The sequence below is a fragment of the Electrophorus electricus genome, chromosome 7, assembly GCF_013358815.1.
Source record: "Electrophorus electricus isolate fEleEle1 chromosome 7, fEleEle1.pri, whole genome shotgun sequence".
Lineage (NCBI taxonomy): Eukaryota > Metazoa > Chordata > Actinopteri > Gymnotiformes > Gymnotidae > Electrophorus > Electrophorus electricus.
In genome coordinates, this window is record NC_049541.1 from 17818143 (window position 1) to 17832036 (window position 13894).

At 42.2% G+C, this 13894-nt stretch overlaps 1 protein-coding gene and 1 long non-coding RNA gene across 2 annotated transcripts in view; both read right to left on the reverse strand.

The window, feature by feature from the left end:
• Positions 1-5699, reverse strand: part of LOC118241715 (antigen WC1.1-like) — a 38529-nt gene extending 32830 nt beyond the window's left edge. Inside the window, exons 1-5 of the mRNA XM_035528182.1 lie at positions 5485-5699; positions 3730-4034; positions 3290-3604; positions 2841-3173; positions 2281-2610 (exon numbers count right to left, since the gene is read on the reverse strand). Of these exons, the coding sequence (XP_035384075.1) occupies positions 2281-2610; positions 2841-3173; positions 3290-3604; positions 3730-4034; positions 5485-5699 (1498 nt within the window). The remainder of the gene's footprint in view (positions 1-2280; positions 2611-2840; positions 3174-3289; positions 3605-3729; positions 4035-5484) is intronic.
• A 5585-nt stretch (positions 5700-11284) lies between these two features.
• Positions 11285-11879, reverse strand: LOC118241651. The gene is made up of 2 exons (XR_004776270.1): positions 11808-11879; positions 11285-11697 (listed from the first exon to the last, which is right to left on the reverse strand). It is a non-coding gene; the product is annotated as an uncharacterized LOC118241651 (long non-coding RNA).
• Positions 11880-13894: the final 2015 nt, after the last annotated feature.

Sequence of the window (13894 nt, forward strand, 5' to 3'; positions counted from 1 at the left end):
ATCTGTGGTCTTTGTGCCGCAGGCTATCTTCTGAAGGTGGGCAGCATACACTGAGTTCAGGTCGGGGAGCGGGTATCCCGCAATCCCATGATCCTGAGTTCAGGTTGGAATGTGGGCATCCTGCCATCCTCTAGGCTACTCTCACCAGCATTCTTGAACCACCTCAGGAGAAAGAGCTTTTACTGGGCGTTGTTTTCCAGGTGGGAGATGTTCAATGCCAAGGTAAGGCTGGCTGTAATGTGGAGTTCTAGGTACTTTTATGTTGTCCACATGTTCCACTTCCATGAATAATGGAGCATGCCCTGTTCTTCTGGTTGTTCTGTAAAACACAATGAACTCTTTGGTCTTGGTAGTGTTCAGAACCAGATTGTTGCTTGAGGACCATCTGGCAATGTGAGAGATCTCTCTGTAGTGAGTCTCATCATTATTCTTTATGAGACCTATTACTGTGATGTCATCTGTGAACTTCACAATGGTGTTGGAAGCATGGATGGGGGTGCAGTCATGTGAAAAGGAAGAAGAGGATCAGGCTAAGCACACATTCCTGCAGTGCACCTGTATTTAGGATGAGCAGAGATGATGCATAGTCCCCTATTCTCACCACCATATGTTAGGAGGTTCTAGGTGAGACAGGGCTGTGTGGAGCACTATGGCATCATCTGTGGGACAATTCCCCCCTACAACCAGATACAGTGAGAGGTTGAAAATACCCAGAAATGATCATTTAATGCTGGTTCAGGGAGTCAAGTAGTGCTCGATCATGGTGGATCTGCTGGTAACTGCATTTGTAGTCTTTAATAATTTTAAGGCCTCTACAGATAAGAGGTTTGTAAGTAGCGGTTCATTCTAGCACAATGTGTTCAGACATGCTGAGCTGCGCGGATGCTGCAGCTTTGTAAGCCCCCGGGATGTTAGTGTAGATTTGGTCCAGTATATAATTGCGTCTGGTTGGGAAATTGACATTTTTAAAGCTGGTCTATGTGCTTTAGCATGTAGTTTAGCAGTTCTCCTCTTTTGTCTCTCCTTTACGTCCAATCCCTCCTCGGCCTCCTCCTCCACCACTGTGGGTGTTATGAATGCACAAACACAAAGGAGAGGATCCTGTTGCTAGAGGTTTTATTGAAGAAACGGGGCAGGTTAGAGGAGTCAGGTGGGTACTCGTAGTCAGGTTGGTCTGAAGTCAAAAACGTGGGGCTGAGTCAACAGGCAACCAGGGGTCATGGAGGAGACGAGGTCTGAAACACAGGCAGGATACGGAAACCAGGAAGACAAACACGTATATGGAAGGCTCGGTATGCAACATGGGAATGGCAATACTTCACAAAGAGAATGTGAGGGAGGGGAGCTTAAATAAGGGGAGTAATGAGGAGAATAGTTATCAGGTGTGTAATTACTACTCTGGCAAACCAGATCAGAGATGTCGGTGAGAAGAGGTAGGCATGGCAGTGCGGGGATGAGTGTGGTTCCAGGAGTTCGTAACAGTGGGATAACTTCACTGGGATAAAATTCAGTTTATCAGGTGTATAAAGTTGGCATCATCTACCAATTTCCAAATGTTCAGTTCTCCCAAAGAGGAATAATGCCTCGAGTGTCCAAACAGGCAGACAAAACACACAGTAGGACAAAAAACTGAGAGTACCCAGTCGCTGCATTTTCCCTTAGCAATTATTCATTCAATAATGGTAATAATACTGTTCCCTCAAAATTGTTATTTAACAGGGGCATCACTAGAAATGATATAGCAAGTGACTCAGTAAAATGTTTCCATGCACCAAAGCATTAACACCACATAAATTAACTACAGGTACTACATTTCCCATAGTGACCCAGCATATTTCCAAACACTTGAGCAGCTAAAAGTCAGAGACAGTGTCGAGTATTTAAAAGCAAGTCAGCCAAGTAAAAGATAATGGTAATGCATACATTTTAAGGCTAGCCACTTATAACCACAGCAATGTAGTTACACAAGGTAATAACACAATGTAATATTTATACAATAACAACATAGCATAATTCTGTAAAGCCATTTACAAATTTAAGGGTATTTGTATGTACAAATATACTATGATTTTCTTCTTTTTCTTGTTACAGTGTTACTGTGCTTATTTTACTGGAACAAAACAATTAAATAATTGTCATATTTTGTACAAAAATGAATGAAGATAAGAAAAATTCATGATTGTGACAAGCCTATTTTTTAATGATCACTATATACAGAACTTTGAAAGACAATCAGCCACATCAGACTGATTGAGAACAGCAGCAGTCAGCAAACTTTACCTGAACACACCACTCCTACATCCTCTTGATGTCCACACTCATCTTGTCCACAGAGTTGATACCTGCAGTTCCACATGGAAGTCTCGTTCCCTTCACACTGCACCTCATTCAGCCATTTGGGGCCAGTTCCAGGACCAAACCAGGCTGGTACGTGGGCACTGAGGGCCACTCCACACTGCAGCTGCCTGCACACCACCTGGGCATCCTTAATGTCCCATGAGTCATCACACACTGTCCCCCAAGAGCCGTTGAGGAAAACCTCCAGTCTTCCTGCACAATCTCCCCCAGAACCAACCAGTCTGATGGAGCTGTGGCCTGAGTTAAACACACCTAAACACACACACACACACACACACACACACACACACACACACACACACACACACACACACACACACGCACGCACACACAGAAAGAGAGACATGGAATTGTTTTACCAAAATAATGATTCCAGGTTCTTATTTTTGATACTAAGTGATAAATGTCATAAATCCTGACACAACAAGGATACATTTTAGAGCGTATTAGGTACCCATGTTTTAGGTTAATGTAACACATACCAGAGCAGGTGATTGACAGCTGTTCCCTGGAGCTGCAGGAGAGGTTGAGGAGGTTTGCACTGCTGCAGTTCCCCAGATGAGCTTCACTCCCAGAACAATTGAAACCCGTCATACACATGTGGCTGTGTTGTTCAGGGCTGGATGGAGAGGAGCTGGAGAAGTTCAACACAGAACCACAACCCAGCTGTCTGCAGATCACTGAGGCCTCAGACACACTCCGGGAGTCCAGGAGAACTCTCCTCCAGTCCTGGATGAAGTAAACCTCAACCTGCCCCTCACACTCCCTCCCTCCAGACAACCGCACTCGCCCCTCATGAAAGGCCTGAGAGGAACCTGAATGGGAATATAATTAAATCTGAAAATTAAAAAGGTTTTTATTTTAGCATGCAAAAATATATTTAATGTTTTAAAACTTCAGTAATGTGGTGTACATGAGTGGAAGAGCTCACCATTGCAGATGACTCCAGCATCCTGTTTATGAGAACATGCTGTTCGACTCCATGATGAGATGGGACATTCTGACAGGTGTGTCTCGTTCCCATGACAGTGAAACACATCAGCCCAGATGTGGTCACTCCCCTCCCCAAACCAGTCTGCCCCCAACACAGCCACAGCACTCCCACACTTCAGCTGTCCACAGAGGACACTGGCAGCTCTCATATCCCAACCATCACCACAAACTGAGCCCCAGTCACTGAGGTACTGGAGCTCCACTCGACCAGAACAGGAGTCCCAGCCATTAACCAGATGTGCCGCTGTGTAACCTGAACACATAATTGACATCTTAGTGCAACAGCATTCAGTTCATATTTATTGTCATTATACATGCATGCAAATGTACATACATGGTATGTAAATAGTAAGAAAGAGATAAATATTGACATATAACCTGAACATATTAGTCCCACGTCATTATCATGGGAACAAAGTTTGGGTGAAGACGTTATTGGACAGGAGTAAATATCAGATTCGTTGCCTCTGCACTGAAGCTCCTCTGTCCACACCGGGCCCTCCCCTCTGCCAAAAGCAGCTGCTCCCAGCACCTCCCCAGGAAGCCCACAGTCCAGTTCTCTACACACAACCTCTGCATCCTGCTGGTCAAAGTTAGCATCACACACTGTGGTCCAGGTCCCATTATGAAGTAACTCCACTCTCCCAGAGCACAGGTGAGGACCGTCAGTAAGTCTGGATTTCCTGTGAGCTGCAAATTTGTATTAAACATTGTGAACAGAGCACACGTGAACACAAGCACATTGAAAAACAATACATCAAAGACACAAGAATATGAGAGACTCCATTAAAGGTTTCCTACAAGGTAAATCTACTCTCTCAGACACCTGGTAGACGATATTACTCCAACGTATATGTTTGTAACTGATGTGTTAGCATTGTCTAAATAGTGTGAGATTCACACAGTCAAACAAGAATAATGATAAATTTGGTGATCTGACATGTGCACTGAAATTGTTTTAATAATAATTACACTAATCACAAAACAAAACAGTGATACACCTTCTAAATTCTTTCTGGCGATGATAGAATTTGTAATAAATTGATGTTCATAATAAATGTACAGTCCAGCTCTCAACAAACAACATCTGTAACTTTGTAATGTTGAGCGATATGGAGGTGGACACATGCGGAGAGGAGCAAGATTTATTATGGGTAAATCTAAAATCAGAGTCATTAAGGCAGTCCAGGGTCAAAGAGCCGAAACAGAGAGTACGGGGATACATGATTAACAAAACAAACACACGGAGGCAAACGGGAAGCAGGCTATAACAGACTAGGGGAAACTCAGGGCTAAGAAAAACGAAGGTTAGATTACAAACTTACAGGCTTTGCAAAAACATCAAAATAACCAAACACATTCACAATCACATAAACACAAACATTCAAATGAACAGCAAAACACTGGGATCCAGACAGTTTAAATACCTGAACTTAATATTAGAAACGAGGGACAGGTGTGGAAAATCAAACGACGGGAGGAAAAAACGAAACTATGGAATGTAACTAAAACACACAAGACAGGGAAAACACGGAACACGGAACCTGGGAGGGGCAAACCTGCTGGCCAAAAGTCTTCAAACACCTCTTAAAGTCCTGAAACACCTTTACTATCTCAAAGCACCAGTGAGGACCATTTGTACAAGTAAGCACACACAGACAGAAACACTCCATCAAAACATGAGAATTTGTGAGACAATGTCCAGTCATTCCTATAAGGTAAATCTACTCTCCCAGAGACCTGGTGCAGGTCATTAGTTAAGACTGGGATTGAAATCTATGTATTATAATGATAAACCACAGGAACATTAAAAAGGAATAATAAAACCCTTCTATATATACACAAAGTACTTGAATTGGATTTCTTCATAACTACAAGTGGACACACCAATTTACTGAGTTTTGTATTTAATAGATCTGCTAAACATTACAGATTTAAAATAAACACAAACAGTAAAGTTCTATTTGTGTGTATCATGACTACATAAAACAATGTAAACAATATAGTTGATGTGTTGGACATTCATGGTTTTCTCAGAGTAATTACTTGGTATGACAAAAGGTTTAAAAGACATACAAGTGCATGTGTACCACCTTTTGTGATGGGGGAGTGAATATTAAGATCAGCTGCAGCCTACCTGAACAGATGACTCCAGCATCTCCAGCATGAGACCCACAGTAGTAATTATTATGACCAATGAAACATTCATTCAGTGTAGACTCTGATCCCCCACAGTTTGCATACCCCTTCAGTACTGGTCCTGATCCTGGTCCAAAGTGAGCATTATGTACTGCAGCTTCAGCCTCCCCACAGCCCAGCTCTCTACACACCACTGCAGCATCTCTCATATCCCAGCCATCACTACACACTGTTCCCCACTGTCCTTCATGAAGAACCTCCACTCTGCCGGCACAGCGACTACCACCATTCACCAGCCTCACACTGTCTGTTAAAGGAGAGGGGGGGGGGGGGGGAGGAGGATTTAGGGTGTTAGGATCATGTTTGGAATACCAGGAGCAGCATCTAGAAGAAGGAACAATAAAGGCAGCTGATTCTAATTCATCTGCTTTACTTCTGATAAAGAAGAGAAGATGATAACATGAACTTTACTGATTCCCAGAGTAATGTGAGGTATATCAGAGAAACACAGAATACACACATTCACACATAAATAAATAAATACATATGTAAAAAAAAAAAAAAGCATATAATACACAATAGCTCAGAAATACCAGGTAATGACCAGCTAATAATGAACAGAGTTTTCACATGTACTGAACTGTACTGGAACATGAGTAACCTAGAACTGCTCTTGAGGAGACACAGATGACCTACTGATAAAAACTCCTGCAGACGTCTGTGTGATCAGATATTACTGTGTGTACACAAACCAGGGAGAAATGGTGGCATTTCCCATTAGCACTGAGAATGTGAAGGAGTGAAGGTCTGAAAGAGGATTGAAGACGTTCAGTGTTGCACTCTGTCCTGATGAAGGGGACTGAAGGAGCTCCTGAGCTCTACCAGTGTACTGTGCAGTGGGGGTGGGAGGGAGGAGCTCAGGAACTGAGTGCAGTTTCTCTCCTCCACCTGCTCCTCTCTTTCATAGCCTGTGGAGAGTCCAGGCTTCACCCCACTACACACTCCACTTTCTACACCAGCTTATCCAGCCTGTTCAGACTGGTGATCACTACTGTCTCAACGAACTCTGATTCATTACAGAGTTGAGTCACATTTATAGTTTCTTATATAGCAATTTATTAATCTAACTTTATTTCTATAGCACTTTTCATAAACAGTGGCAATTCAAATAAGGGGGAGAGAGAGAGAGAGAGAGAGAGAGAGAGAGAGAGAGAGAGAGAGAGAGAGAGTGAGCAAGAGAAAGAGAGCGAGAAAGAGAGCGAGAGCTAGAGAGAGAGGAGGAGGATTTAGGGTGTTATGTCCATGGTTGGAATACCAGGAGCAGCATCTACAGGAAGGACCTAAAAATGCTGTTGATTCTAATTTATCTGTTTTACCTCTGATTAAAGAACATAACATGAACTTTCTTGATTCTCAGAGGGAATGTGAAGTATAACCAAAGAGAAATTAATACAAGTCAACGTAAGCAGAATGAAAAACATCATATCAAACACAAGAGAATATGTGAGATCACGTCCAGGTACAAGGTAAATCTACTCAGACACCTGGTGTAGGTCGTTACTCCAATGTCTGGATTTGTAACTGATGTATTCGTATTATCTAAACTGTGTCAAAGACAAGTGCATGTGTACCACCTGTTGTGTTGGGGGAGTGAATATTAACATCAGCTGCAACCTACCTGAACAGATGACTCCAGCATCTTCAGCATGAGACTCACAGTAGTCATTATTACGATGAGTGAAACATTTATTCAGTGTAGACTCTGATCCATTACAGTGTGCAAACCCCTTCAGTACTGGTCCTGATCCTGGTCCAAAGTGAGCATTATGTACTGCAGCTTCAGCCTCCCCACAGCCCAGCTCTCTACACACCACTGCAGCATCTCTCATATCCCAGCCATCACTACACACTGTTCCCCACTGTCCTTCATGAAGAACCTCCACTCTGCCAGCACAGCGACTACCACCATTCACCAGCCTCACACTGTCTGTTAAAGGATAGTGAGAGAGAGAGAGAGAGAGAGAGAGAGAGAGAGGAAGAGGAGGATTTAGGGCGGTAGGATCATGGTTGGAATACCAGGAGCAGAATCTAGAGGAAGGAACAATAAGAACAGCTGATTCTAATTGATCTGCTTTACCTCTGATAAGAGAAGACTGTAAAATTAACTTTATTGATACCCAGAGGTAATGTGAGGTTTAACAATATTGAAATTTCCCCAAGTAAAAACAATTACACTGAAAAACACCACATCAAAACAAGCAAGAATATGGGACACCACATCCAGAAATTTATAGAAGGTAAATCTGGTCTCTTGGAGATCTGGTGGAAGTCATTATTCTAATATCTGGGTTTATAACCTATGTATTAGTATTATCTAAACAATGTGACATTTAATCAAATAAGAATAATGAAATACTTCATATGGTACAGTATCTATATACTTAAGTAACTGAATTTCTTCATAACTACAAGTAAACACACTCACTTCAGGAATATTACATTTAACAGATCTAATATACATTGCAGATTTAAGTGAAAATTACCACAACAGTAAAGTTATTTTTGTGCATATTATGACTACATCAAAACAATGCAAACAGTATAGTTGCTGTCTTGGACATTCATGGTTGCGTCAGAGTAATTAATTGGTAAAAGACATACAAGTGCATGTGCACAACATGGTGTAAAATAGCTACATCCTACCAGAACAGATGACTCCAGCATCTTCTTCATGAGACTCACAGCTCTGTATATCAATATAATCAATATAATCAAAATATCCACTATATTCATTATCTCCAATGTATTCACTATTTTTACTATTTGCATTATATTCAAATCTACATTCATTCAGTGTAGACTCTGATCCATTACAGTGTGTAAATCCCTTCAGTACTGGCCCTGATCCTGGTCCAAAGTGAGCATCACGCACTGCAGCTTCAGCCTCCCCACAGCCCAGCTCTCTACACACCACTGCAGCATCGCTCATATCCCAGTCATCACTACAAACTGTTCCCCACTGTCCTTCATGAAGAACCTCCACTCTGCCAGCACAGCGACTACCACCATTCACCAGCCTCACACTGTCTGTTAAAGGAGAGAGAGAGAGAGAAAGAGAGAGAGAGAGAGAGAGAGGAGGATTTAGGGTGTTAGGTTGGAATACCAGGAGCAGCATCTAGAGGAAGGAACAATAAAGGCAGCTGATTCTAATTCATCTGCTTTACTTCTGATAAAGAAGAGAAGATGATAACTTGAACTTTACTGATTCCCAGAGTAATGTGAGATATATCAGAGAAACACAGAATACACACATTCACACATAAATAAATAAATGCATATGTAAAAAAAAAGCATATAATACACAATAGCTCAGAAATACCAGGTAATGACCAGCTAATAATGAACAGAGAGTATTCACATGTACTGAACTGTACTGGAACATGAGTAACTTAGAACTGCTCTTGAGGAGACACAGATGACCTACTGATAAAAACTCCTGCAGACGTCTGTGTGATTAGATATTACTGTGTGTACACAAACCAGGGAGAAATGGTGGCATCTCCCATTAGCACTGAGAATGTGAAGGAGTGAAGGTCTGAAAGAGGGTTGAAGACGTTCAGTGTTGCTCTCTGTCCTGATGAAGGGGACTGAAGGAGCTCCTGAGCTCTACCAATGTACTGTGCAGTGGGGGAGGGAGGGAGGAGCTCAGGAACTGAGTGCAGTTTCTCCTCCTCCTCCTCCTCCTCCTCCTCTCTGTCACAGCCTGTGGAGAGTCCAGGCTTCACCCCACTACACACTCCACTTTCTACACCAGCTTATGCAGCCTGTTTAGACTGGTGATCACTACTGTCTCAACTAACTCTGATTCATTACAGAGTTGAGTCACATTTATAGTTTCTTATATAGCAATTTGTTAATCTAACTTTATTTCTATAGCACTTTTCATAAACAGTGGCAATTCTAAGTGCTTCACATAAAAGATTAAAACTATAAAGAATAAATCATAATCAATTATAAATAATAGATTTAAGCAGAACAAATTTCAAATGAACATCTAACTACTACTAAAAGAAATTAAAATGCTAAAAGATTTCAAATTAAACATGTAAAGAGCTGAGACAAAATCAAATAAAAACAGAATCAATTAAGAATGAAAAATATAAAAGTGCATTTTAATTATGAAAATTAATTTAAACATTTTAAATTAAATTCAGAAATGCTCTGTACTAATCTGAATTGAAATCTAGTATCAGGGCTCGTCTAATACTCTGTGTCTACTGGCTCCTTTTAAGAGCTAAACACTGTCTCTCCAAGATTAGTCTTTACCTTGTGCAGCACTAACTGACTAGTTCCTACTGATCTGAGAATGTTTGTATAATTGGGTGTGTACTTACCAGCAGTAGTGAGTGAGACTGTGGACATCAGAAGAATTAAAGTCAGACAGCTGTCCATCTCCCTCTGCCCTGCACACACTCTGTTCAACTCAGCAGGAAACACAAGCTTCACCTCCACTACCCCAGAGAGACTGAAGGAACTGTGTCCCCTCAGCCCCCTATAGAGAGAGAGAGAGAGAGAGAGAGAGAGAGAGAGAAAGAGAGAGAGAGAGAGCTCCTTACAGCTGCCAATCACAATCACTGTTACCTTTTTAGACAGAGAAGGGGAAATCATCAAACATTCTACAGTGACAAATCAGAGGATGCATGTTTGACTTACTCCATATATATCAAAAGAACGTCAGCGCGGATGAACAGAACTCCACCTCCCTTCTATAGAGGCGTCTGACTGAGGAGAGTGTGGTGAGAAAGTCACCAGCATATAGGAGACTGATTTCAGAGCGAGGAAGCATTCAGTGTAGATTCAGCTTTAATGCCACCTGCACACAGCTGATCTAAACACTGATTAATACTGTATCTGACAGACAAATACACAGCTAGTTTGGGTAAGGATACGGATTTAGAAAGACACTGGTTTATCACTCAAAGCACTAGCTTATCTCTCGAAATAAACTAAATTGAATAGAATAAACATCCAAAGACTTATATTTTAATAGCCTAAAGTGAGAAAGATGACGCTTGGTTTTCAGTTATTTGAAAGGAAGCATATAATAATGAAATTATGACTGCAAAAATAGAAAAACAGTAGATAATTTAATAAAGACTTTAGAATATATGTTTTACTACAATTCAATTTAAAAGTTTTAAAAACCTTTATATAGATAATGATAAGATGTGACAAAATCATTTTGCCGTATAACTGTAATACATATTTCATCCACAAGATGGCAGAAGAGGATAATGAATTTTATAATCACGGCGGTGAAACAGATATTTTATTCTACTGACAGAAAAAAAGAGAGAAAAATTCGCCCTCACTAAAAACACATAAGAAATGCTCTATTCTTCAATGGGCAGTTTTTTTAAAGTAAACCAAGAGAACGAGAACAAGTAATAATGGCACAGAGAGTATTATTGTATTCTGAAAGGATTTTGAATACAGCCCTTTCAAAATGCATCAAAGACTAAATACACACTTTTTTTCCTATCAGATAAGACTTGTATTTATAACCCTGTTATAACCCAGTCCAGAGTATCTGAAACTTGCACCATTCTGGCTTGTTCCCAAATCACAGACTGTGTGCAGTGTTGGATTCTGGACCAGGCTACACACATGAGAAGACAGTGGCAGAAGGGCTAGGGGGACATTATAGCCTCAACTTTTGTCTCAAGTTATCCAGCTGATTAGAAATTTGTGTTCAGTGAAATATACCTTAGAGTTTATGAATCACAACTGATACAAATGCTTTTGTTTGTTTATTTGTGCATGTAGTGGTAACATGAACATAAACTTGTTCTACCAAAGGAATAATCAAGGCCAACAAACATGTAAACATTCAACCACACAACACATGCACACAGAGACATAAACAGTTTTACACACAATCACAAAAGTACTTCCCATTTTACTGGGTCGTCAATGTCCAGTTCATTTCAATTCAGCTTTATGAAACTGCCCTTCAATGCCCTTCTTTTTTTTCTTCGGCCCTCTTATGGTCTGCTAAGGTACTGCAGCACTTGAGTGTCCTGCTGCTCTACAGCAGTTCAGGCTCTGAGCTGTACGGAGAGTGTCTGAGTGAGATCCCACATCTCTTCAGCTATCCTGCAGAAGATCATAAGAGCCACTGGCAACCATCTGCTGCTCGTCATCCTTCTGTAACACAGTCCAGTGTTAGAACCGGGCAGCACAAAGTTTTGTTCTGTTTCAGTCTGTAACTGTAATTATGCATAACTGTAATCTGTAACTGTAATTCTTTTACTTACCTCATCTGCTGGGAGGTGGGGGTCAGTGGGGGCAGGTGTGGACTCATACGTGGGGTTGGAGATGTACAGGGCTGATCCAGAAGGGCTGCTGTCTTCATTCTCATCTTCCTGAAAGCCAAACACACATACTTGCATACTGCATATACACACTATAACAGTCTAATTCATTTTCCTTTTATTAAATCCTTCTTCACATGTTTGGATTAATTTTTCTGTTTGCATATTAAAAACATGTTGCTATCTTGTGACGCACCGTGTCCACACTAACCTTGAAGTAGTGGAACTGGAAAGGCTTGGATTGCTGGGTGTAGAAATGGTAGGCCACAAATGCTCCAGCCACAATAAGGATGATGAGTAACAGAACACCGATGCCCATCCCTGCCTTGTGGGCGGGGTGGAGGGAAGGAGCCGGAGGGGGTCGAGCTTTTAGCGGTCCATGCAGCACATGGATGATCCCATTGGATGCAAAAATGTCAGATTCGATAATGTAACGGTCATTGACATATCCAGAGGAAGCCTGGAGGCAGAAAGGATCTATTAAACTTTGTTGGTAATTATTTGCATCCACTAACAGTTTTCAGGAGACATTGTGCATGCCTGATTTAGACTTGAAGTAAATGTAATTGCTTAGAACATCCACTAACTATAATGCAGCTTAAATGAGGTAAATGTTTACCAGTGCCTGGGGGCTCTGCAGGCTAGGAACCCCTTTCAAACTGAGTGTATGTCCCAGATGTGTTCGAACATGGCTGACGTTAATGAGAGCTTGCAGCACCAGAGCTCTCCCATCCAGCAGGTGGTGCTCTAAAGCCCTGTAGGACGGTGTCTATTCCAGAGAGAGGGGGAGTGTGAAACACCTTTATTCTTCACTCATGAAGAATGCAGACATCTGTGTGGTATGGAGAGGACCAAGCTACCTCGTTCTCATAGAGACCGTCATTATCAGGCACAAACAGGGTGGACAAGGTGGTTATGTTGCTGAGACGCCTCACAAATTCTTGACCTGATGCTGAAGTTCTGGAGCAATTCAAGATTTGCTGGGGATGGGAACAATTTATGAGACCAGTCAGTGTCAGTTACTGGGGAACATCAGAACCTGTAGCAGGTTTCCAGTGCAAGTGTATCCATCACCAATGTAGCCCATCTTACACTCACATTTGACATCTGGTAAAACAATAATATTAACAAATAAATAAACATGCGAGCACACACACACACACACACACACCATTTATATTTAGCAGCATGTGTCACGGCTGACCGGTCCCCTAAAGAGTGAGACACGCCCCCACCAGACCAGGACCATACCACTCACCTTCCCTGCTCACAATCACCTGTCTTCTGACAGGAGACACCTACGAGTCATTAACCAGTACGCATATTTATACACCCACAGGTTCGGAGGGACAACGCTGCACATTAGCGGTCAAGACCACACAAGTCTACTGCGAGCCACTACCCCGTTCCTGGAAGGCCAATAGCCTTGCCATCGTTGCTTATATTAAAAATGGATAATAAAGAACCTGTTGCTGGAACTTCACCTCTTGCGAAGCAAGCAGCCCTGAATGGGCTCACCTGTTGGCTGTCCAGATGGCAATGCTAGAGTAGCAGAAACAGGAGATTGGAGAGGTTCGCTCTGTGGTACAGACGCTCGGCCAGCGCATCCATCACACGACTTTGAGTACCGAGCACAGAACGAGCTCCCCCGTCAACCCGCCAGTACACGAGGGGGTTAAAGGGTTGATTGCCTCCCCCGAGGCATACGGCGGGGACCCCGATACTTGCGAGGGGTTCACTGTGCAGTGTGAGCTGTTTTTCGGATATCAGCCGCGACTGTCCGACCATGCTAAAGTTTCGTTTGTCATCTCAAGACTTATGGGAAAGGCACGAGTATGGTGTGCGGCATTGGTAACAAATAACTCGCCATTTACGAACGATTATGCAGGATTTATTGGAGAACTACGTGTGGTGTTCAACCATCCCCATCAGGGAAAGCTCTGTGGGCTATCACTGTTGTGCCTAAGGCAGGGGTTGAGATCTGCAGCCAACTACGCAATGGAATTCCGAACCTTAGTGGCAGGAACCCG